Source organism: Myotis nattereri, assembly GCF_964212035.1.
Source record: "Myotis nattereri genome assembly, chromosome: 15".
Taxonomy (NCBI): domain Eukaryota; kingdom Metazoa; phylum Chordata; class Mammalia; order Chiroptera; family Vespertilionidae; genus Myotis; species Myotis nattereri.
The window spans coordinates 40,982,176-41,007,280 of record NC_138090.1 but is presented as its reverse complement, the minus strand read 5'-3'; the positions used below and the strand labels follow the sequence as shown (position 1 = coordinate 41,007,280).

General features: G+C 42.3%; 1 protein-coding gene across 1 annotated transcript; it reads left to right on the top strand.

Moving 5' to 3' along the window:
* Positions 1-652: 652 nt before the first annotated feature.
* LOC308530220 (cytochrome P450 2G1) lies at positions 653-12,083 on the top strand (the record flags this gene model as incomplete). The annotated part of the gene is made up of 9 exons (XM_081106743.1): positions 653-832; positions 1,419-1,581; positions 3,498-3,647; positions 4,852-5,012; positions 5,256-5,432; positions 7,027-7,168; positions 10,797-10,984; positions 11,101-11,242; positions 11,902-12,083. The coding sequence occupies 9 exons, from the start codon at positions 653-655 to the stop codon at positions 12,081-12,083; spliced, it is 1,485 nt and encodes a 494-aa protein (XP_080962869.1).
* Positions 12,084-25,105: the final 13,022 nt, after the last annotated feature.

The window sequence follows — 25,105 nt, the reverse complement described above, 5'->3', positions numbered from 1 at the left end:
TCTGCCAGCCTTCCTGTGGTTCTGGATAATGTCCGTTCCATCTTTTAGTTGTTATTTTGGAGTGGTTGTTTGAGGCAGCAAACTCCGGTGTTTACCTATGCCGCCATCTTGGTTTCTCCTCTTTTTTCTTTTTTTAACATGACTAATTAGGGTCTAGCAAAGAGAAAAGATTCATCCCTATTCTCTATCAAGACTTCCTAAAAACAGTTTGGTTACCTTATTTGGTGAATGGAGAAACTAAGGCCAAGAGGGTTAGGTCACTTGCCCAGTGAAGAAAAGATGGAGCTGAAATTTGAACCCAGATGTTTGATTCCTAAATGCAGTAGCCTAAAAATGGTGTTCAATACTTCCCACACCCAATCGAGACATGTTGAACAAAGGGTTGAGCTGAGGGAGAATTGAGGGACTGGAAATACGAAGAAAGGGGAATGTTCCCAGTGGACTTACCTGGGTGAATTCAATCTAGCTTTGTTCATGTTGGAGATTATCAGTTATATAACTGCCCACCCACAGATAAAGCAATCTCTTCCTTAATGATATCCATACCCGGAAAACTTGAATCCCAGAGTGTTCAGATTTCTGCACTGCTGATTTCCCAGACCGTATTTAGGCAGGACCTCCAGCCCTGGATACAACCTCTTGATCTAGCACCATGGAGCTTGGAGGGGCCTTCACTATCTTTCTGGCACTCTGCTTGTCTTGTCTGCTTATCCTCATTGCCTGGAAGCAGGTCAACAAGGGGGGAAAGCTACCCCCAGGTCCCACACCGATACCCTTCCTGGGGAACCTGTTACAAATTCGTACGGATGCCACCTTTCAGTCTTTCATGAAGGTAAGTCTGTCTACCTTCTCTATCAGAGCTGGAAGTAACTAATTTTATAGACAAATACATGTATAACCTTCCAACTTCTAAAACACAGACTATTGGAAACAGATTTTATGAACCTCAGAATTCTGACATTTCAGAAACTCAGACTCTTGGAAAGACAGACTCCTAGCACATTGGAACTTAAGACTCACATTCTCAGGACTTTGGACTCACAATACCTTGTATCCTTAAACACAGTAACTCTTGCAGTCTAGTTATCTTAGAATTTTGAAACTGAGTGTCATGAAATCCTAGGATCCTAGAAATTCAGCATTTCAGAGAGAGAAGCATGAATCTTGGGGTTTATCTCATCCAGGTCCATCATTTCACAGATGAGGAAATGAAGACTTGTGGAGGTGTTGGGGAGTCTTGCCCAGGATCACAAGAGCCAAGGCATCTGTGTCCTTTTCTCAATAGTCCTTCCAAGCTCAGGACTTACCTTTATTCCACATTTGTATTCTCTTGAAATCTCCACCTCCTAAAATCTTTGATTGGTCTATACTTAAGTGCTCCAATCAGCCCCATCTTCTTGTGTCTTCCTTCACTCCAGCTCAGGGAGAAATACGGCCCAGTCTTCACTGTGTACATGGGTCCCCGGCCGGTAGTTATTTTATGTGGACATGAAGCAGTGAAGGAGGCCCTGGTTGACAGAGCAGATGATTTCAGTGGCCGTGGAGAAATGGCTTCAATAGAGCGAAACTTCCAAGGTTATGGTAAGTAACAACAACACATTAACAATGAAAACAAAATGATTGTAATGTACATGCTATATCCCAGGTTCTTTGATAAGTACTCTATATGAATTATTGCATTGACTCCTTTGAGAGAACTACTAATGTCTTACTAATATTGCAAATGAGGAAGGTGAGGGTGAGAAAGGTTAGGTAATATCACACATTAAATAGTAGAACCATTTTATTTTGAACCTAAACCATCTGACTCTACAGTATCTGCTGAGTTAATTCTGTTCTTATTTTTAATTGATTGGTTTATACTGTATACCCACTGAAGCCCTCATAGCCAACCTTACTTCTTATTTTCCTATACATACATACAGATCCAACCCACAGATCTCTGCCCCTCAATTTAGGTAGATACCTTTCTAGTGTTACCTACACATCAACCTCTAACTGCCCACACCTTTCCATTCAAAGCAGCCTCACACTATTCTTCCTATATTTCATCCATCCATCTAGCCCCATACTTTTCCTTCTATTCATCCATTTGCTATTGATCCACTTATTCACTAAAAAAATCACTCATTAATTAGATTTTCTATACACATATCTTTCTATCAATTTACCTATATATCTATCAATTAACTTTCCATTTACCCACCTACCCACCATTTAATTCATCCATTTATTAATCCTTCCATCATTCATCCATGTATTAATCCTTCTGTCCACACACCCTTTTATCCACCCATCTCAAACCATCCATAAACCCTTCACTTATCCATTAAGTCTTTTATCCATCCATCAGTCATTCCTGTCATAAACTCTTTCTTCCTTTCATTAATCCACCAAAATCGTTACATTAAATTTCCAAACATTAACTCATCAACCCATTCACATCTGATAATTTCTAAATATTTTTCACTACATGATAACTCTTTTTGTGTAGGCATATTGATGTACATATGTGAGCTTCTGTGTACATGTATATATATTTCTAAAGAATCCAAGTGGGGCCTGGCCAGCTTGACTCAGTGGTTGAGCATAGACCTATGAACCAGGAGGTCACGGTTCAATCCCTGGTCAGGCCACATGCCTGGGATGTGGGCTCAATCCCCAGTGAGGGTAGTGTAGGAGGCAGCCAATCAATGATTCTCATCATTGATGTTATTTCTCTCTCTCTCTCTCTCTCTCTCTCTCTCTCTCTCTCTCTCTCTCTCTCTCTCTCTCCTCTCCTCTCCTCTCTGAAATCAATAAAAATGTGGGTTTTTAAAAAAAATAATTCAAAAGGGCCCTGGCCGGTTTGGCTCAGTAGATAGTGTCAGCCCTCAGATTGAAGGATCTTGGGTTTGATTCCAGTCAAAGGTATATACCTCATTTGCAGGCTTGATTTCTGTACAGGAGGCAACCAATCAATCTCTCTCTCTCTCTCTCTCTCTCTCTCTCTCTCTCTCTCTCCCCCTCTCTCTCTCCCTCCCCCCCCCCCCGCCCCTCTCTCCCTTCTTTCCACTCTTTCTAAAAATCAATAGAAATAATATCCTTGGATGAAGATCAACAACAATAATAACAAAAAAGAACCCAAATGGTATATAGAAAACAGAATAGTCTTCTCATTCCAGGCTACTCTATATGGCATTCTATCTATACTTCCCTCCTCATTCCTTTGTATCCATCCCATTCATCCAGTTCTAAGACTTTATCCTGTAGGAAACTCTCCTTGATCTCCTCAATCACTAGAGCCTGATTCCCTTTTCTCCACCTCAGTGCTAGACTGTTTTTGAGGGTCCTATATGTAAGAAACCTTAGTCTCCCCATCAAGCCTGGGGGGTTGGGAAAGGTTTCCCTAAAAGCAGATTCTAGAGCTTTCATAATCTGTCCACCTCCTAGTCTAGTAAAGAGTTAGACACAGGAAGGGGAGGGGAGGCAGAAGACTGACACTGAGATTCCGGCAGGTGTAGCTCTGGCTAATGGAGAACGATGGAGGATTCTCCGACGCTTCTCCCTGACCATTCTTCGGGACTTCGGGATGGGAAAGCGCAGCATTGAGGAGCGAATCCAGGAGGAGGCTGGCTTCCTACTGGAGGAATTACGGAAGACAAAGGGTATGGAGCCTCAAGGAGGGAGGGAGCTACAGAGTGGGTGGTTGTAGAGAGCTCATAGGCCTTGGTGACAGAAAGCTCTGGAATGGGAGAGGATGAAGAAGATTCAGAATTCACTGACGTTTCCAGCCAGGTCCCATATAGAAAGTTAAAATGAAGGAGACTTAGAGACATCTTGTCCAAAAACTTTAATCAGTGGATCTCAGGGAGTTTGTGAGCTCCTGATATCACATGCAGACTTTGACAATATGTCAGTTTGTGCCTTTTTCTGGTGATGGGACCAAATTCAATTACATATGTATGTAAACACACACAATTGTAAAACACACATCACATAAAATTTTACCATCCTAACCATTCCTAAGGGCACTTTTCAGTAATGTTAAGCATATTCACATTATTATTAAACAGATCATTAGAAATTTTTCATCTTGAAAATCTGAAACACTATACCCATTTCATTATAGTTTTAAAGGAATCTGGTCCCCACCCAAAAATAAGATCTGGAACCACCTAGGTCTAGAGAAAAAACGCACAGGGGCTGAGAAAAACAAAGATGAATAGTTAAAAGACAGAATTAGTGATAATTTCTCTAAGTCAGAGGTCCCTCACCTGGACTCCATGGATACTAAATAGTCTACATAAGATTTTGAATATCTATATATCTCCAGAAATAATTTGCAAAATTGTATATTTGTGATTATAGGCATTGCTCTAGGGAAATCATCCCCAAATCCACTGTCCTGAGAAGTATCCTGTGTTATAGACAGAGCAGCTGAGACCAAGGGAAGGATTTGCTTAATAGGTCAAATGGAACCATTGATAGATATAGACAAACTCCAGCCAGCCATTTTTTTAAAAAAATGTATCCCTTTCTAGGACTCCTTTTCCAAATTTGTGACTCTCCAGCACAATTAAATACCAATACTAAAAGTAATGATTAAGCTCCACCATCATGTTTTTACTGTTTACTACATGGCAAAGACTGTGTTGAGCATTTAACATGGGTAATTATACTGAATCCTCAGGAACCAGTGAAGTGGTTACTAAACCAATTTGCATATTGGGAATTGACTGAAAATACAAATATGAAATAACTAACACATGCTATTAGGCAGTGGACCTAGGACTCATATTCATGACTGAATGATTCCACAACCCATGCTCCTGATTATTGCTTCCAACATAGATAATTTTCATCACCCAGGTGCCCCCACTGAACCCACTTTCTTCCTGAGCCGCACTGTCTCCAACGTCATCAGTTCCGTTGTCTTTGGACGCCGCTTCGACTATGAGGACAAGATGTTCCTGAAGCTGCTGCAGATGATCAATGGGAGTTTCATTGAGATGAGCACACCCTGGGCACAGGTTCCCACCAGCCACCTCTATGCCCACCCCCAATCACAAATAATTAATAACTTGCTATCTTGCATAATAGTCCCCAAAACCCCCAAGAGGCAAGTATCAATATGCCCTGAATCTCCAAAAAGCAAATGGACGCACCTAGTTCTCAAACCCTGAATGCTGAGTCCAGCTACCTAACTCTAGATTCAGCCCAGAATGGCCTTGGGTGCCCATTGCTGACAAACCACCTTTGTCTATTCCCCACAGCTATATGACATGTATTCTGGAATCATGCAGTATTTGCCAGGAAGACACAATCGCGTCTACTATTTGATAGAGGATCTCAAGGACTTCATTGCTTCTAGAGTCAAGATCAATGAGGAATCCCTTGATCCACAGAACCCTCGGGATTTCATTGACTGTTTCCTCATCAAGATGCACCAGGTAACTCATCCTCTTCCCCCAATCCTTTCCTCTCATCTCCTCAATCCCTAGTACCTGCAACTTGAAACTCATCTGTAGACATGGTAGAGACCAAAACAATAAGCCAGCATTATTTCACATGGTGTAATTTTACTTATAGATGAGATCTAAAGACTGTAAAAACATAAACTCTTAAACTTTCAAAAGTAAACGTTGAATCTAAAAATTTTAAGAACATGGAAACTTAAAACATTAGAAGTTTCTAATCATGTATGATTATAAGGGCCAGAGACTTACAGCTGTAGAAAAGTAGTATGAGAAATCAGAAACACCAATCAGAAAGGATATATGCACCCATATGTTCATAGCAGCACAATTTACAATAGCTAAGATTTGGAAACAGCCTAAGTGCCATCCGCATATGAGTGGATTTAAAAACTGTGGTACCTCTACACAATGGAATACTATGTTGCTGTAAAAAAAGAAGGAACTCTTACCATTTGCAACAGCATGGATGGACCTGGAGAGCATTATGCTAAGTGAAATAAGCCAGTTAGAGAAAGATAAATATCACACGATCTCACTCATTTATGGAATATAATGAACAATATAAATCGATGAACAAAATTAGATCCAGAGACATAGAAGTATCGAACAGACCATCTAACCTCAGAGGGAAGACAGGGGAGGGGGGAAGGGGTAAGAGATCAATCAAAGGACCTGTATGCATGCATATAAGCATAATCCATGGACACAGAAAGTAGGGGGGAAGGGCATATGCTGGGGGGTGTAAACGGTGAGGGAGAGGTCAATGGAGGAAAAAAGGAGACATATGTAATACTTTGAACAATAAAGAATTTAAAACCAGCCTTAGCCGATTTAGCTCAGTAGATAGAGTGTCGGCTTGTGGACCAAAGGGTCAAGGGCACATACTTGATTGCAGGCTCCTCCCCAGCCTGGGACCTGGTCAGGGCTCCTGCAGGAGACAACCAATAGGTGTGTTTCTCTCACACCGATGTTTCTGTCTGTCTTTCTTTCTCTTTTTCACTCTCTCTAAAAAATTAATGGAAAAATATCCTTGGGTGAGGATTAACAACAACAGCAACAACAAAAAGAATTAAAAAAAAAAAAGAAAACTAGGATGAGTCTTTTGAGTCTTAAAATTTGAGAACTTTAGACATATAAAGTTTTTAAACTTAAGAGTTTAAATTTAAAACTTAAAAGTCATAGAGATATAGAAATTAGAAGCTTAATACTTCTGTCATAGATTTATAGAACTGGATATTTTAATATAAAACAGCAGCACTTGAAAGTTAAAAATTTTACACCCTAATGTCATAGAACATTCAAATCTAACATGGCAATCTCTAGTTTCTTCTCTTCCCGTTTTCCTCATTGTTCACTCCATTCCAAACATACTAACCTCCTTGCTATTCTCTAACATACCAGGAATACTCCTGCCTCACGACCTTTGCTCTGGCTATTTCCTCTCCTAGATACCCACTTGGTTTCCCCATCTATTGTGTTTTCACAAAGGCCTACCATACACAAAGGGAAAAATAAGAAGATAAAGACAGAAAAGGGTGATTCTATTTCTCATCCATTTCATTTTCAGGACAAAAACAATCCACACACAGAATTCAACCTCAAGAACTTGGTCCTCACCACTCTCAACCTCTTCTTTGCTGGCACAGAGACTGTGAGCTCTACACTACGCTATGGATTTCTGCTTCTAATGAAGCATCCTGAGGTGGAAGGTGAGTGTCCACATGAGCTGCTCACCTGGTGACTCCCACTCCTACCAGGAAAGAAGACATAACTTTGAAATCTTAGAAACCTATAGCCTTAGACTCTTCATTAATTAGCATTTTAATTTAATTTATTTTTTTCAGTCTTTACTGTTGAAAGTATTATATATGTCCCCTCTTTTCCCTATTGGCCCCTTCTAGCCAACACCTGGTCCCAGTCCCCCAGTCCCAAGCCTTGTCTGTGTCTGTGGGTTATGTCTGTGTCCCAGGGTTATGCATATATGCATACAAGTTCTTCGGTTAATCTCTTCCTCCCCACCCACCCTCACCTCCCTCTGAGATTCCACAGTCTGTTCCATGCTTCTATGTCTCTGCATCTATTTTGTTCATCAGTTTATTTTGTTTATTAAATTCAAAATATGAGTTAGATCATGTGATACTTCTGATTTTCCTAGCCCTGGGTCCAGAAAGAGATCAGGCAAAGAGTCATAGTCTCCAGAGATCCACCTCTGCCAGCAGTCTGATTGTTATTTTCAGTCTTAATTAGCCTCAGGCTACAGACCACAGCAAGGCTTAAACTCTAGAGGATGGGGCAAGAGGTTTTCCAACAGAGTGGGACAATTGCTTCCCCTCCCATCCCCGAGGCAAAAGCTGCCTGAATGGTAAAGGTCTCCCTGAGAAAGATGTCCTCTGCAGTATGAGGGAGTGACTTAGTACAGGACATTGGGGCAGCTACCTTCGAAGCTCTAACCCCAAAGCCTCCAACCCTGGATTCTCCTCACACAGCTCTAGTCCACTCTGCCCTCCCTCTGCCAGAGTCCAAGGTTAGTGGCTGCGCATGAAATTGTGCGCATTGGCTCTTTAAGAGGGTGCCTGCATTCCAGCCATCTCTCCCTGAGAGACAGCAACCCTGCTGCTTTTCACAACCAGATGTTTTGTGGGAACCTTTCTTGGTTCTGTTGCTCTAGGCTGACGAGCCCAGCTTGGTGATTAGACCCCAGAGTTCTCAGTGGGAATCCCCCACAGCTGAGAACATCAGCTGCTGTCTGTGGGAGTCCAGCCAGGCCTCTTGTGCCTTCACACGTCCTACCAGTCTCTATGTGGTCTCCACGTTCTACCCTTGGTTATCAGGGTTCTCTCCAACTAATCTTCAGTTGATAATTTAGAATGGCTTTTCTGTATTTTAGTTGTAATTCCAGTTTGGTCCTGGGAGACTGTCAGTGTAGCTTCCACTTAATCTACCGCCATTTTGGAACTCAGCCTTAGATCCTTCACACTTTAGAATCTCCGGATACAGAATCTTGGGATTTACGTCTTGGAAGACCATTTAAATTAGTCTTCTACATGGTGTCTGTGTTAGTTTCCCATAGCTGCTGCCATCAACGGCCAGACACTTAGTAGCTTAAAACAACATAAATCTATTATACAGGTCCTGAGTTCAGAAATTCAATAGGCTTTTGCTGGGCTGAACCAAGGTAGAACATGATTCTTGCCATTTCCAGATTCTAGAGTTATAGTCCTTGCATTCCTGAGCTCATGATCTTCCCTCCTTCTTCAAAGCCAGCAGCAAAAATCTTCAAATCCCTCTTGATTATGTTGTCACAGCTTCTTCTCTGACTCTGACTCTACTGCTTCCTTCTTATACAGACACTTCTGATTGTATTTAGAGCCGACCTTGATAATTCTGGATAATCTCCCCATCTCAACATCCTTACTTTATTTCTATAGAGTCCTATTTGTCAAACAAGTCATATTCACAGGAATTAGGAAGTGAATGTCTTTTTTTAAAAAAATTCTTTATTGATTAAGGTATTACAATATCCTTTTATCCCCCTTATCCCCTCATTGCCCCACCTCCTCCACTCATGCCCTCACCCCCCTGTTGTCTGTGTCCATTGGTTAGGCTTATATGCATGCATACAAGTCCTTTGGTTGATCTCTCTCTCTCTTACCCCCACCCTCCCTTACTTTCCCTCTGAGGTAAGTGAATGTCTTTGATGACTGTTATTTAGCTAACTATAGTGCCAGAATAAACTAGAATCCATCCCCAATCAATTGGAATCTGGTATGGTTAAGTAACTCCAACAATGAGGAGCACATTACTTGCTTAAGAAAAATGTGCAATATTGGCCCCTCTTTCTTCTAATGTAATTCAAAACAAGACAACAATTTTTTTCTACTACAGATGAAGGGAAAGACTAACTTGTTTCCACTCAGACTCTTTTAGTGTTTCATCCATTGTCCAAATTGTCTCTTACTAATCTAAGAATTCACATGTGTAATGGACACTTTCTATGTACTAGGAAATGTCATAGCTACTTACCTAATGGATTTTATGTAAATTTTAAATTCTAAGAGCTTGTCTCACCTATTTTGAAAATGAAGAAATATAGTTTCAGAAGGTGAAGTCATTTGTCCCAATGTTACTCATTGAGGACTTGCAGAGAGGGGTGACTGCACCAAAAGTATTCTTTTTTTATTGTTTTATTGCTTAAAGTATTACAAAGAGTATTACAAATGTGTCCTTCCCCCCCGCCCCCCGCCCTTGACAATCCCTTGGCCTCCCCTACCCCCCAGTGTCTTATGTCCATTGGTTATGCTTATATGCATGCATACAAGTCCTTCGGTTGATCTCTTACCCCTCTCTCTGCTGCCCCCCAACCCTCCCTGGCCTTCCCACTACAGTTTGACAATCAGTTTGAGGCAGCTCTGCCTCTGTATCTATTATTGTTCATAAGTTTATAATGGTCTTTATTATCCATGAATGAGTGAGATCATGTGGTATTTTTCCTTCATTGACTGGCTTATTTCACTTAGCATAATGCTCTCCAGTTCCATCCATGCTGTTGCAAATGGTAAGAGTTCCTTCTTTTTTACAGCAGCATAGTATTCCATCGTGTAGATGTACCACAGTTTTCTAATCCATTCATCTACTAATGGGCACTTAGATCGCATAAATCTTTCGCCTTTTACCAAGAGTATTCTTAACCACTGTCACATAATTGTCATTTGCTTCAATCCTGACCTAGTTATTTATCGTGCTCTTTCCCATCCTGTCAAAACTCTGGGTAGGAAAGCCCAGCTGGGACCAGGACTCTGCCCTGCTCATCAGCCTTCCATGGCTCCTTGATTTTTTTCAAGATGAAGACCAAATGTCACAATGGCATTCAAGGCTCCAGGCTATGTGCCTCCCAGTGATCTGATGAGTAACCCCACTAATGTGTCAGGTGTTGTGAATAAAAAGGCAATGCAAACACTCATGGCCAGCTCCCTCAGGGTCCACAGGTACTGAAGATACAAACCCATGACCATGGCCAGTGTTCTCAGTGGTTAGAGCCTCAGCCAGTACATCAAAGGGTGGTGGGTTTAATCTCGGTCAAGGGCATGTACTGAGGTTTGATGCCCAGCCCTGGTCTCTCTCACATCTCTCTCTATATATTTATCTATTTCTACTGTATCTCTTTCTCTCCCCCCCCCCCACCTCCCTCCCCTTCTACTCTCTCTGAAAATCAATGGAAAAAATATCCTTGGGTGAAGATTAACAAAAAACACAAAAAAAGGATACAAACCCATGGCCCAAACCTGGCTCCTAGAAATATATCCTGTGTCCTTTGTTATATTTTTTGGCCTCTTCCAGCAAAGATCCATGAAGAGATTGACCAGGTGATTGGACCACATCGGATACCAAGTGTAGATGACCGAGTCAAGATGCCCTACACAGATGCTGTGATCCATGAGATACAGAGACTGACAGATATCGTGCCCATGGGTGTTCCACATAATGTCATTCGGGACACTCATTTCCGAGGCTACATTCTGCCCAAGGTGGAGTACACACTCATTGGCACTTTTTCTCCTTCCACTATACCCCTCTCTCCTCCTGGTTCCTTGACCCATACTCCAACATTGATTTCTCTTCACTGTCCCTATTTTCACCCCAGGGCACTGACGTGTTTCCCCTGCTTGGCTCTGTCCTCAAAGACCCCAAATACTTCCGCTACCCAGATGCCTTCTATCCCCAACACTTCTTGGATGAAAAGGGCCGCTTCAAGAAGAATGAAGCCTTTGTGCCTTTTTCTTCTGGTAGGTTTCTATGGTCTGAGTTCCCTCAGGAACATGCTTGATATGTCTCTCAACCATTGGTCCATATTTGGTTCATATCTGAAAAGGAAATTGAGTGCTATGTCAAAGAATCCTAGAATCCCAGAATCTCAGAATATTAGAATCATTGACTCTTATATTTAGAAAAGTAATAGCACTATATAGGAGTCAGCAAACTTTTTCTGCTAAGGATCAAACAGAAACTATTTTAGGCTTTTCTAGTTATATGGTCTCTGTCTGAAATATGCAGTATGAATTAGCCACATACACCATTGTAGTACAAAAGTGTCCTTCACCAGTATCTAGCACCAGTGAGGCTTCTGATAAACATCTGAGAAATTAAAATGCACAGAATCTTCATATTCAAAGTTCCTTTACAACCATTCCATCTTGGATTATGATGCAATCCAAGCCATCAGAGAAGTAGCTGCCACATATTGAGTGACAGATCCTAGCTGAGCACTAAACTAGAAACTCGCTGAGTCTTTATAATAACCCTATGAAGTGAGTGTTGTTATGACCCCAGAGATGCTGAGGAAGTAGCTGAGTCTCAGGTGAGTGGTGGAGTCAGAAGGCTCCCCATGACCCCACTATGCCAGTGCAAGTGTGACTGACCTTCCCTTCCTCCAATGTGCTCACAGGAAAGCGCATCTGCCTGGGCGAGGCCATGGCCCGAATGGAACTCTTCCTCTACTTCACCTCTGTCCTTCAGAACTTCTCGCTACGCCCGCTGGTGCCACCTGCTGACATCGATATCACCCCCAAGATCTCAGGCTTTGGCAACATTCCCCCAACCTATGAGCTCTGCCTGGTAGCCCGCTGAGCGCCCCCTACTGGGTATGGAAGGAACCATTGGAAAACAGAACTCTGCCCAAGTGTATAGGGACACCCAACTCCATCTCCCAAAATTCTGTCAACAACCCTAAGAAAAGGCGCTAGTACTGCAGGTCACAGGTCAGCGAGGGTCACCTGATAATATGCAGTGTGAATTGGTAGCATATCTTCTACACCAGTAGAAAAGCCATGCCCTGTCTGACATTTCAGCAAAAGCCTACAGATTGTTCCTTCACCTCTGGCTAGATCTGTGTCTGTATCAAATTCTTGTTGTAGATTCCATGTCTTTATGGTGTTCTTGACCAAAATGTGGGACACATCCCTTTTTCTTGATTCTTATACACCCCACCCCATAAAAAAGGCACCAAGGAGTTCAATACTGTTGTGTGTGGCATGTTTATTGTGTATTGTGTGTGTAACATCAATAAGCCACTGCAAACACTTAAAATGTCTCTTTTCTTCTAGCCCACCACCAAAGACTTCCCACTGATTGAGCCACACTTTTAATAACCCAGCCTCAACCTTCTTGCTGGCTCATTACCTTTTCCTCCCCATCCTCTCTTCTTTCTATACCTGCTTCTCTGAGTATTATTATGACTTCCAATTCCAATACTCTCTAATCCACTTTAAAGAATAGTTAAATGGCCATGGCTCTGTTATTTCATTTCTAAACTCCACCAACTTGATCAGCAATGGAAACTTTCCCTTATCATTCATGTTTTTCAATCAATATTTATTGAATATTCAGGTGGGCCAGCATACTCTTCAGGTATTTGGGTCTTATCAGTGAACAAAATGGACATGATTCTTCCCTCATGAACCTTACATTCTAATTTGTAAGGTAGATAATTAAAAATAAACATAATAAATAAATGAATGATATGTTAGAAAAGCAAACTAGGGAAGTGAGATAGGGTATCCCAGGATTGGAATTTTAAATGGGTGGTCATGGTGGTGTCGTAAGGCAATGATGAGCAAGCCATACAGATATGTGTAAGTGAGTGTTCCTGGAAAAACAATGAAAAAGAACAGAGTCTGAGACAGAAGAATGTGTGTGCACGTGAATCCAGGAAGAGACATGTGTGACTGGATTGGAGGAGTAAGAGAGTTTGTAGGAGTAAAGGAGATGAGGATAGAGGGTTAGAGTGCCAGGTTGAATGTGGACTTGAGTGAGATGGTTGTTTTTTTTGGCGGGGGGAGCATAGGTGACATTTATTGAAATGTTTTAAATGTCCCACTTTTACAGAGAGAGAGAGAGAGAGAGAGAGAGAGAGAGAGAGAGAGAGAAGGAGGAAGAGCTCACTTAAGCTGTTATAATGAAAACACTGAAGGAAATGGTAGGACAAAAGAAAAGATCAATTAGGAGGATACTCCATTGTTTTTAATCAACACAAAATAGCTTTGATTATTTTAAGCAGTGAAGGCTGCTGATTATTGGAAAGAGAATGGCTAGCTCACAAAATCAATGGGAAGTCAGACTAAAAATATGAGTAGGGAGAAAAAAGAGACAGTGCCAAGACGATGTCAACCAAAATAAGATAATGGCCAGAACCATCAGACAAGGGCTGCTGCTGCTTCCATTGCCACCCTACACACACACACACACACACACACACACACACACACACACACCTGGGGCCCTGAACACCATTTTCATAAGACTCTTAAGACTCTTGAACCATTGCCATCATTGTGGATAACTTCCTGATTGTACCTTTGTTTTTGTTGTCACTTCCTTAAACAATATTCCTAATTCCAGGAAGGATTATCCAATTGGCCAAGCCATTGTCGAATATTAAATCTTTAGGTTTCAGGATATGCTGGTGAAAAAATTTTTAAAATATGTTTTTATTCATTTCAGAGAGAAGAAGGGAGAGGGAGAGAGAGATTGAAACATCAATGATGAGAGAGAATAATTGATTGGTTGCCTCCTGTACACCCTAACCCAAGCATGTGCCCTTAACTGGAATCAAACCCGGAACCCTTCAGTCTGCAGGCCGACGCACTATCCATTGAGCCAAGCCAGATAGGGCTGCTGGTGAAAACTGAATGATCCCAAAGATTCAATGGCCCTTTTAACTTCTGTGGTGGGAGGCAAAGACTTTCTACGAATGAAGTCACACAATAGGGGATCTTCCAAAATTGGGAGAGGTTTGAGACTGAGAATGTAATAAATAGCAAATGCCCTGCTGCTCATTATGTGAATTGGGTCCCTTGGAAGTAGAGGCTTAGATGGAGTTAGGAGTACATAATTTTGTTGGGGAGGGAGCAGGTAATGTGTGTTAAATACAAAAGAGTAAGGAAGTAGAATGGGTCAGGAAAAATCTTCAGACCAAGTTGCATATTTCACACCCAAAAAAGAAAAGAAGATGAAGAAGCAGAATTGGCCAGGGAGATACTCAGACCACCATGCAGAGTTGCAGTTTACCCAATGGTAGCTCTGAAGTGAAGATCACTGTTAGGGTGTCTCATGTTGGGCAAGAAATAGTCAGGCCCTGGACCTCAGCTGTTCTCAGTTGCTGGATGGGGCTTCTTTGGAAGAGCATGGCTTCTGCATCACGCTAAAGTGGGTCCTGAAGGCACTGCAACTGGAGACTCTCAGCTCACTGCACGCCTTGCAGCTGAATGGCAAGTGCTTTACTGAAGGGAGATCTGAGTGTCACATCTCTGTGCCTGCCACTGACAACATATAAGTATACATCCTTGAAGCCTTAATGCCCCTTCCAAAAGCATTGCATTTCAGAGCTACAAATACCCTTATAAGGCTCAGTGTGTCAATCAATGTGTGTTGGCACTAATTCAATGACTACAGAAATCCCCAATTTGGAGTGCAGTGAAGAAGAAAACTATTTGGTGCAAACAGCTCAATTGTGATAGAGCATGGCTGTGGAACAGCTCCATAGTGTTACAACTGAATTATGAGACAGCACGGCTCTGGAATATGTCTGGGAGTCTACTTTCAGGTGAGGAGCCTACAGTCCAGGGGACCCTTGGGAGAGGCCCTGCTCTGAATAGACTGCTTTGCTCCACTTCTGTCTGTTCCAGCTCCGCTCCACCTGCTCCCTTCTGCACTGCTCTTTTCTGGCAGGAAATCCTCAGTATCTCAGCTCCAACCAGGAAAATGCAGGCTACAGTCTTCTGTGGAAAGGGCAAGTATGCTTTCCAAGCCACAAGGAACTGACAAATACACAGAAGTCCCTGCTTCTGGTCCTTGATTGGTTTGTCCTTATGTAAATGAGGACTCCAAATTCTCAGTTTGACCCAAAAAGCACTGTCCTGATTGGTCAAAGTGGGGCTGCTCTGATTGGTCAGTGAAGATGCTAATGGGCATATAGGTGTATAGCACCAACTGGATGGGGAAAGTCTTAGTCCTATTGGTTGAAATGCAATTCCAGCAACTCCTTAACCCGTATTGAAAGTCAGGGCAGGAACACACTGAATTCAGTGCAGCATGTATGAAAGACCCCTGGTTAGCAATGGCTGCTAGGCTCTGTTTGTAAATTTGAGCCCAGTTAGCCACCAAAATCTTTCTTGGTAGGTATCTTCTTTCTCACAGTCAACAAGTCCAATGGCCATCAAATGTTTTTTGGCTGTGAAAACCTTCCTCAAAGTATCTTATGTACAAGTCAAAGAGAAAACAGGAGAGGTAATTGCTGACCTTTCTCTCTAGGTAAAGCACAGATGAGCTCTAGACCCTCAAAAGAGCCTTCACTTTCGTTGATAAAAGCCCATTAAAAAGGTCCTAGAAATTCTGAGGGCTAGAAGGTCTAAGTGAGGACCTAGGGAACAACCTGATGATGTAACAGTGACCAGAATAGATTCATTCACTGACCACATTGGGCTCACAGTCCAGTAAAGGAAACTGACCCATCTCTTGACAGTGAGAACCCAGAGTGGTCAGAGCTCTGATGGAAGCACAGAATATAGTGTTGAAGGCTATAATGGAAAAAGAGATGCCTGGTTGCTTTGGGGCAACACCAAGTAGTAGGAAACAGGTTTGAGAGAGTTGATATTTTATTTATTTTTTGAAAGTAATTTTCTTTACTGGAACAATTCTTCTCAAAAACTTGGTGAATGAACTGTCTTTATACTATCACTGCTAGGAAGAGCCAAAAAGGACATATGAGTTAGAGAGGACATTTTCTTTATTATGGGGTTGGGTTGTGGGGTTTTGTTTTGTTTTGTTTTTGTCTTTTACAAAACTTTTATTAAGATATAATTCAAATATATAAAATTCACTCATTTAGAAAGTACAATTAAATGGTCTTTGATATATTCATAGATAGGTACAACCATCACCATAGTCAACTTTAGGATATTTTTATCACGTCAAAAGTAAAAGTCATACCTTCTAGGTATTACTCCCCTATACTGTCACCTCATTCCCTACCCCAAGCAACAAGTAATCTACTTTCTGTCTGTGTAGATGATCTATTCTTGATTTTCATATGAATTGAATTATATAATACTAGAGGCCCGGTGCACAAAAATTTGTGCACTCGGGGGGGGGGGGAGGGGGGGTCCCTCAGCCCGGCCTGTGCCCTCTCGCAGTCTGGGACCCCTCGGGAGATAACGACCTGCTGGCTTAGGCCTGCTCCCGGGTGGCAGAGGGCAGGCCCAATCCCTAGGTGCAGCCCCTGGTCAGGCTCAGAGCAGGGGAGTTGGGGCGCCGCCCCGTCATGCACAGAGCAGGGCAGATCGGGAGGTTGTGATGCCACCCTCAGTCACGCTCAGGGTAGGGCCGATTGGGGGGGTTGGGGCACCGTCCCCTGTCACACTCAAGGCAGGGTTGATGAGGAGGTTGGGGCGCTGCCCCTGTCACGCACAGAGCAGGGTCCATCAGGGGTTTGGGGCACCACCCTCTATCACCCACAGAGCAGGGCCGATCAGGGGGTTGGGGCGCCACCACTCTCACACTCAGGGCAGGGCTGATGGGGAGGTTATGGCTCTACCCCATCACACACAGAGCAGGGCCCGTGGGGGGGGGGGTTGGGGAGCTCCCCCCTATCAGGCACAGAGCAGGGCTGCTCAGGGGGTTGGGGCCCCGCCCCATCACACACAGAGCCGCAGGGCGATCAGGGGGTTTGGGCGCTGCCCCCTGTCACGCTGATCCCAGTGCTGGGAGGCATATTACCCTTTTACTATATAGGGTAGAGGCCTGGTGCATGGGTGGGGCCAGCTGGTTTGCCCTGAAGGGTGTCCTGGATCAGGGTGGGGGTCCCCACTGGGGTGCCTGGCCAGTCTGGGTAAGAGGCTGAGGGCTGTTTTCAGGCTGGGAGTGACTGAAGTTCCCAACCACTCCTTTTTTCTTTTTTTTTTCTTTTTATTCTGGGCCAGCTTTACCTTGAGGCTTGGCTCCAGCTCTTAGGCCTCCGCACGCACGGCTGAAAGTAGGTTTCTGGCCTTTGCTCACAATGTTGCGAATCTGCTGGCTGAAGTCCGGTGGTATTTGTTACAATGTTTCTTAAACTGCCCACTCAGAGGCCTGCAGCCGCAGGCGGGGAACGTTGGTTTCCTCCAACGATTCTCCGTCAGAGGCAAGCAAGCCTCATGTTAGTTTCAAGCTGCCTGGCTGCCGGCCGCCATCTTGGCTGACAGTTAATTTGCATATCTCGCTGATTAGCCAATGAAAAGGGTAACGGTCGTACGCCAATTACCATGTTTCTCTTTTATTAGTGTAGATGTGGTCTTTGTGACTGGCTTCTTTAATCTAGCATAATATTTTCAAGGTTCATGCTAGTGGTACTATATAGAGAGTAGTCCCCCCTTAACCATAGAGGATACATTTCAAGACCGCCAGTGGATGGCTGAAAATGCATAAAGCACCAAACCCTATATATACTATGTTTTTTTTTCTATACATACATCCCTACATTAAAGTTTAATTTCTACATTAGGTACAGTAAAAGATTAACAACAATAACTAATAATAAAATTGAGCAATTATGACAATATATGTAATGTAATAAAAAATTATATAAATGGCGTTAGGGCCATTATTAAGTACAATATTGGTTACATGATCACCAGCCCTGTGATACTGTGACTGTTGATTTGATAACCTTGACAAATACTAAGTGACTATGGGCAAGCAGCATATATACAGTGTGGATACACTGGACAAAGGGATAATTCATGTCCTGGGAAGGACGGAACTAGACAGTGCAAGATTTCCTCATGCTACTCAAGAATAGCACACAATTTAAAATGTACAAGTTGCTTATTTCTGGAAATCATCATTTAATATTTTTGGATCAGTTAACCTCAGGTAACTGAAACACAGAAATTGAAACTGCGAATAAGGAGAGAGTACTATACCTTCATTCCTTTTTAGGACTGAATAAAACTTCAGTGCATGCATATACCAGGTTGTTTTAGTCCATTCATCTGTGGCTGAATGAATCAGCTTCCAAGGCTGGTATCTTCCTAGGTGCCACAGCAAGCTATCACAAACTGGGTGGCTTAGGAAAACAACACAAACTTTGCCAGGGGGCACGACTCAACTGAGTGAATGAAGTTCAAGGTGTTGGCAAATTTAAGGGCTGATATTTGAAAGGCAGAATTGGGGTGCTTGATAGAAGCTTCCAAAGTAGATAACGTATATTTGAACATGTGACAATTTATATGTACAGAATAGAGGATTTTGCTTTCCTTGTTCATTTCATGGTGGTAGCAGTGGTGAATGCTAAGAAGGTGACAAATATCTGTAGGAACATATATCTAAGTTTTTGTGCCTCTGCCGCTTAGAGAATTCCCATAGAATTCAGTAGTGTTACTAAAAATAATTTTTATATCAACTAGGAAGAAGGTCTGACTGGAATCTGAGGTTGAGGGAGCCCTGTGTTCTAGTGCAGAGGTCTGGAGTGGAGTTAGGTGTTAAGGAGAGATCAGCCTGGACAGGTGTGGCTGTGGTTAAAGCATCAGTCTGCACACCGGGGGCCAGGGTTCAATTCCTGATCAAGGGCACATACCTGGGTTGCAGGGTCAATCCCCAGCCATGGTGGGGGTGCACGTAGGAGGCAACCAATCAATGGATCTCTCTCACATCAACATCTTTCTCTCTCTCTCTCTCTCCCCGTCTCCCTCTCCCTCTCCCTCTGTCTCTCTCTCCTCTTCCCTTCTTACCTCCCTTTCACTCTCTCTTAAAACACACACACACACACACACACACACACACACACACACACACACACACACAACAGTGGAAAAAATATCCTTGGATGAGAATTAACAAAAGAAAAAGAGAGAGATCCATTATGGTTCATATTCTATCCACTCTAGCCTTTCTCACTGAATTTTTGTTAACTTAAATACATGTTATTTCCTTCATATTTTTGGCTTAAATGGTTATTTAAAATTTCCTTCATAAGCAATTGCAATCCCCTTGAAAAACAAGCAGACCAAATAATCCTTTATATACATATTCATATTTCTCTGCAAATATTATACACAGTATAGTCTCAACCATTTCTACTAACTACAGCCAATATAACCAACTTTTGTTTAATGGAAGAAGTAGGAAACAGAAATGTCAAGTGTTCCTGCCCATGAGTATACTTTACATATCACTTTTAAAATTATAAGGTGGAAAAAAGGACATGTGTACTACATCATCCAATGGCAGTTGCATATGCTTTATCTTATTAATTTATCATCATTCTACAATATGTAAGTTTAATCAACAAGCATAAATTAAAACTATGTTTACTGACTCAGTCTTTTGTATCTTTGTTCTTAATTTGAAATTGTCTAGATATTCAAAGATTGTTTATTAATTAGCTCCCCTCAAAGTACTATTAGTCTAGGCCAGTGGTCGGCAAACTGCAGCTCGCGAGCCACATGCGGCTCTTTGGCTCCTTGAGTGTGGCTCTTCCACAAAATACCGACTTCTGCAAATGGGCCACGAAGTTTCAATCACATTGTATATGCACACCCACACAACTCTAGGCTCTTAAAGTTAACTAAGAATCTGAAATTGCATTGAAAAATTTAGTTCTTATGGCTGTAGCATTTTAAGAATATGATCCTTTTATAAAGACAATAATTATGATAATTTGATTCCATTAAACACATGATGTGCAATCTTAATACAATGATGATAGTTAATCTGACCCGAAGGAAAAAACACACAGGAAAAATAGGAATATTCAAAATAACTAAGCTACTCACAAGATAATAAAACAATAACATAAACAGACTCGATTATTATGCCAACATTATTTTTCATGGTGGTAAAAGCAAAGAGAAGACATAGAGTTATTTTAAACAAAAACTATTAAATCAGTTAATCATATCAACTAGGAATATTACCAGAACTTTTAAATATGTATAATTGCTTAATAGTAATTTTTGGTGCATTATATCTTGAAACCTCGTAATCAAAGCCATTAATTAGACTGATAACTAACATCCTTTTGCTTTCCCCCCAATTTACAGATTTGTCAAGGAAAAAAATATGGAACCAACATTTGAAAAGTATATAAAGTTAAAAATGTATAAATATTTTATTTTCTATATTTTTAAGTTTATGTATGTGTTAGGGTCACTGAAGGAGGAATGCCTGAGGCCAAATGGGATAAAGAATTATAAATTTACTAGGTCATCTGGGTACTCAGATGGGCTGAGCACCCAAATGGTGTCAGCACCCAAAGACATTTTTAAAGGACTCTAAGCGGGGTTTTTTGGGCGGAGAATTCTCTGTGCAGGTCTGGAATCTGGGAAACTCCGGAGGGGAGAGAGAATGGTCTTAGCAAGTGGAATGTGGTCTAAGCAAGAGGAATGTCCATTGTGAAGTGGCCTAAAGATCAGTTCCCAGGGGAGGGATACTGATTCAATTATTTTTTTAAAAATATATATTTTATTGATTCTTTACAGAGAGGAAGGGAGAGGGATAGAGAGTTAGAAACATCGATGAGAGAGAAACATCCATCAGCTGCCTCCTGCACACTCCCTACTGGGTATGTGCCCACAACCAAGGCACATGCCCTTGGCTGGAATCGAACCTGGGACCCTTGAGTCCACAGGCTGATGCTCTATCCACTGAGCCAAACCGGTTAGGGCTGATTCAATTATTTGAACAGTATGTACTTAATATATTGACATTGTTTCTAAAAATCTATTGAAATATTATCCACTCCATTAAATTTCAAGACAAATTATAATCAGATTAATTCTCCTCTTGAGACAGACAATGTTATGTCAGTTTACTGACATAAAATTGTTTTTTTTTTCTTAAATTTATCTTTATTGCTGAAAGTATTGCAGTTCCCTCCCCCTATTAGTCCTTTCTACCTTGCTCCCACCTGACCCCAGCCCTTCACCACACTATTGTCTGTGTCCATGGGTTATGCATATCCTATATAATAAAAAACTAATATGCAAATCAACCGAACTGCAGAATGATCGGTCACTATGATACTCACTGACCACCAGGGGGCAGATGCTCAACTCAGGAGCTGCCCCCTGGTGGCCAGTATGCTCCCACAGGGGGAGCACCACTCAGCCAAAAGCTGGGCTCACAGCTGGCGAGCACAGCAGTGGTGGCAGGAGCCTCTCCTGCCTCTGAGGCAGCCCTAAGGAGCAGTGAGCTCAGCTTCTGGCTGAACAGCGCTCCCACAGAGGGCTCACGGCTGGCCCTAGGGGATGTCTGACTGCTGGCTTCAGGCCAGGCTGAGGAACACCCCACCAGTGCACAAATATCATGCACCGGGCCTCTAGTATGCATATTAGTTCTTTATTTGTAACTAGAGGCCCGGTGCATGAATTCGTGCATGGGGGGAGAACCACAGGAGGTTGGCCGCAGGGGGGAGGGACCGCAGGAGGTTGGCTGCCAGTCCTGAAGAGAGAGCTGGCCCTCGGCCACCCTGGGGAAGGGGCCACATCTGCTGCCACCCATTCCCTGTTCCCCATCCCAGCCCGGGGCCCACAAGCCCTGGTGGGGTCAGAAGAGGAGGCAATGGTCACTGGGCCAGGCACGGAAGGAACAGATGCTGACGCTGCCATCACCACCCCACCACCACGTAGTTCCCCGCCTGCCCGTCTCCTCCTTCCTTGGCTGCCACACTGCCACAATGGCAGGCAGGCAGCCCCCAGGGAAGTGAGAGGATGGTATCGTGACAAACTCTTGTGTTGAGGACTGACTTTCAATAGATCGCAGCAAGGGAACTGCTCTGCTGGTTCTGGGTCTGAATCCCAGACCCAGAAGCAGGTCTCTACGAATGGTTTATAGCACCTGGGGCTGATGGGGCCGGGCTGGCCAGCCAGAGGGAGGGGCCACAGGAGGTCGGCTGTGGGAGTGCACTGACCACCAGAAGGCAGCTCTTGCATTGAGCATCTGCCCCCTGGTGGTCAGTGTGCATCATAGCAACTGCTCAACTGGTCGTTCCAGTTATTCAGTCCTAATGGTCGCTTAGACTTTTAAATATATATTAGAGACCTGTTGCAGGAAGAGATTTGTGCAGTAGGCCTTCCCTTCTCCTGGCTGCTGGCACCGGTTTTCCTCCGGCACCCGGGACCCAGGCCTTCGCTCTGGCCGGAGCCGCCTTCCGTCTTCGTGGCTCTGGCTCACCTTCAGTCTTCGCTCCGCCGCTTGGAGCCTACATATGCAAATTAACTGACATCTTTGTTGGCGATTAATTTGCATATAGCACTGATTAGCCAATGGGAGGCATAGCGAAGGTACGGTCAATTACACTGTTTGTCTATTATTAGATAGGATAGATGTTGGCTGAAGACAGTCCCCTAATGCACTGATTCTTGCCTTTGAATACATTTTTTTAACCAAGGAAATTTACTTCTTACAAAATCAAATGCTTTCCTTTTATTTCCTTTTTTTTCTTTTTGGTGATTTATTTTATTATCTCTACCTTCTGAAATACCTCATCCTCCACACAATCTTTTAAACCAGCAATTACATTTTGAGGAAGTGTCAAAAAAAAGGAAATATAAGCACAATCATTCCAACATTGCTTCTAAAGACAAAAAAGAGGGGGAAATGATCTAACTGCTCATTAATAATCACACTCAATTACAAAATTTCCTTTCCCATTTGGGGGTGGATAGAGGTGATACTTCCCCTTTCTTTTATGCCTGCACAATCCAGCCCAGTGGCCACTAGCTAGAAGTGGCAATCAAGGCCATAAAATATAGCTAGTGAGACTGGTGATTAATTTTTAATATTATTTATTTTGAGTTAATTTAAGCACTTGATTTAAATTTAAGGTAAAAGGGTTTAAGTACGCTTAGAATAACTTTGATTTGTAAATCAACCTTTTCAGGTTTAAATTTTATGAAATCTAAATACAGGTCAAATTTTCTGACGAAAATTTAGTCTGAGATGAGCTATAGATAAACCTAAAATAGATGCCAAATGTCAAAAACACATGGACTTGGATGCCTTCCAGATAGCAGGAAGCAAGGAGTGCATTTCCATAGGTCAAAACGCCAAAATCTCAAGACTAAAGAAAAAATGTCATCTGATTTAACCCAAAGTGAATTTCCTTCTTAAGGCAAAGGACACAACAGACAAAGACAAAGAAATAAAGCAAAACCACACAACAAAACTGAGTATTCAACCACGAGGGAGGGGGGTGCGGGGTGGGGGGTGGGGTTAGGGGCTGGGAGGTTGGGGCGGGCAGGGAATCCCTGCCAGCTGCTCACCTGCCAGAGACTTCTTGCATGTGTAAGAGCCATGAAAGAAGACTCTCCTCAAGGAAAGAATTCCTCATGCCATGGCAAGGTTCTGGAGTTGCAGATGCACTCTGGCACCAGGACAAGCATTTCTGGAGCCCTCCTTCTCCGCCCCCATTCCAGGAAAAATCCCTCCCTGTCTCAGATGAATTTACTGACCTCAACTATAAAAAGACGGAAGTCCAGAGTCTGAGAGGAACTCATGGTTGAAGAGGTGGATGTCTGTGGAGGCAACATACCCTGTTCCAACGAACTTTGGTTTTCGAATGTGGGATTGCTTCAGATCCTGATTCTGACACCAGATATCTTCACCTAAAAATAAAAGGCCAAAGTGAAAACCAAGAAACATTTGAGGTGAGAAGGAATGACTGTTTGGGAAGAACTGATTTAGGCAGAAACCCAAATAGTATTCTGATTATGGGGAGAAGTCAAGGGGGGTTTTGTGACAAAAGGGAGGGGAGTAATTACATGAATAGAAAGAAGGAATTTCTATTGGTATTGTTAAACAAAGAAAAGAATTTTTGTATGTGCAAACGATGTTACTTTTTAGCAATATATGGTGATGCTAATTATAAAGAATGTCTTTATATTTCAGTCCTGTAGTCAGGATGTCTGCTTTCCTGTTAGCTTTGCAAACATTTGTCTGAGATACAAGGTTGTTTTGGCCTGTTCCAAACATTCTTTTGCCCAGTTCAAACATTCCAGATGTTCAAAGAGCAAGATGGGCAATGCCTTTCCTCTGGGGTGGCGGCTCTGACTCCATTTCGAAATGACTCTGTTTACATTATTTTTCACAGTATAAAATGCCAACAAGCTAGAAATGTAATAAGAAAAAAAGTTGTGGAAGAATAATTTTTACAATATTAGTTGAAATGATTATATTTTAGATATATTATAAAATATATTATTAATTTTATTTGTTTCTCTTCACCTTCAATGTGAATACTAGAATATTTCAAATTATAGATGAGTGATGAAAGACTGAATGTTTTTTCCTTAAGTTTGGGAACAAGGAAAGGATGTCTGATTTTGCTATGTATGTTCAACATCACACTAGATGTTCTAGCCAATACAATAAATAAATAAAAGACATACTGTTTGCAAAGGAAGAAATACAATTACCTCTATTCTCAGATGACTTGATTGTTCATGTAGCAACTCCCAAGGAATCTAAAGAAAAAAGCTTCTAGAACTAATAAGTGAGTTTACAAATGTCCAGGTTACAAGGCCAACATGCAATAATCAACCATCTTTCTATATATGAGCAAAACATAATTGGAAATCAAAATTAAATAAACAGTACAATTTATAATAGCACCAAAA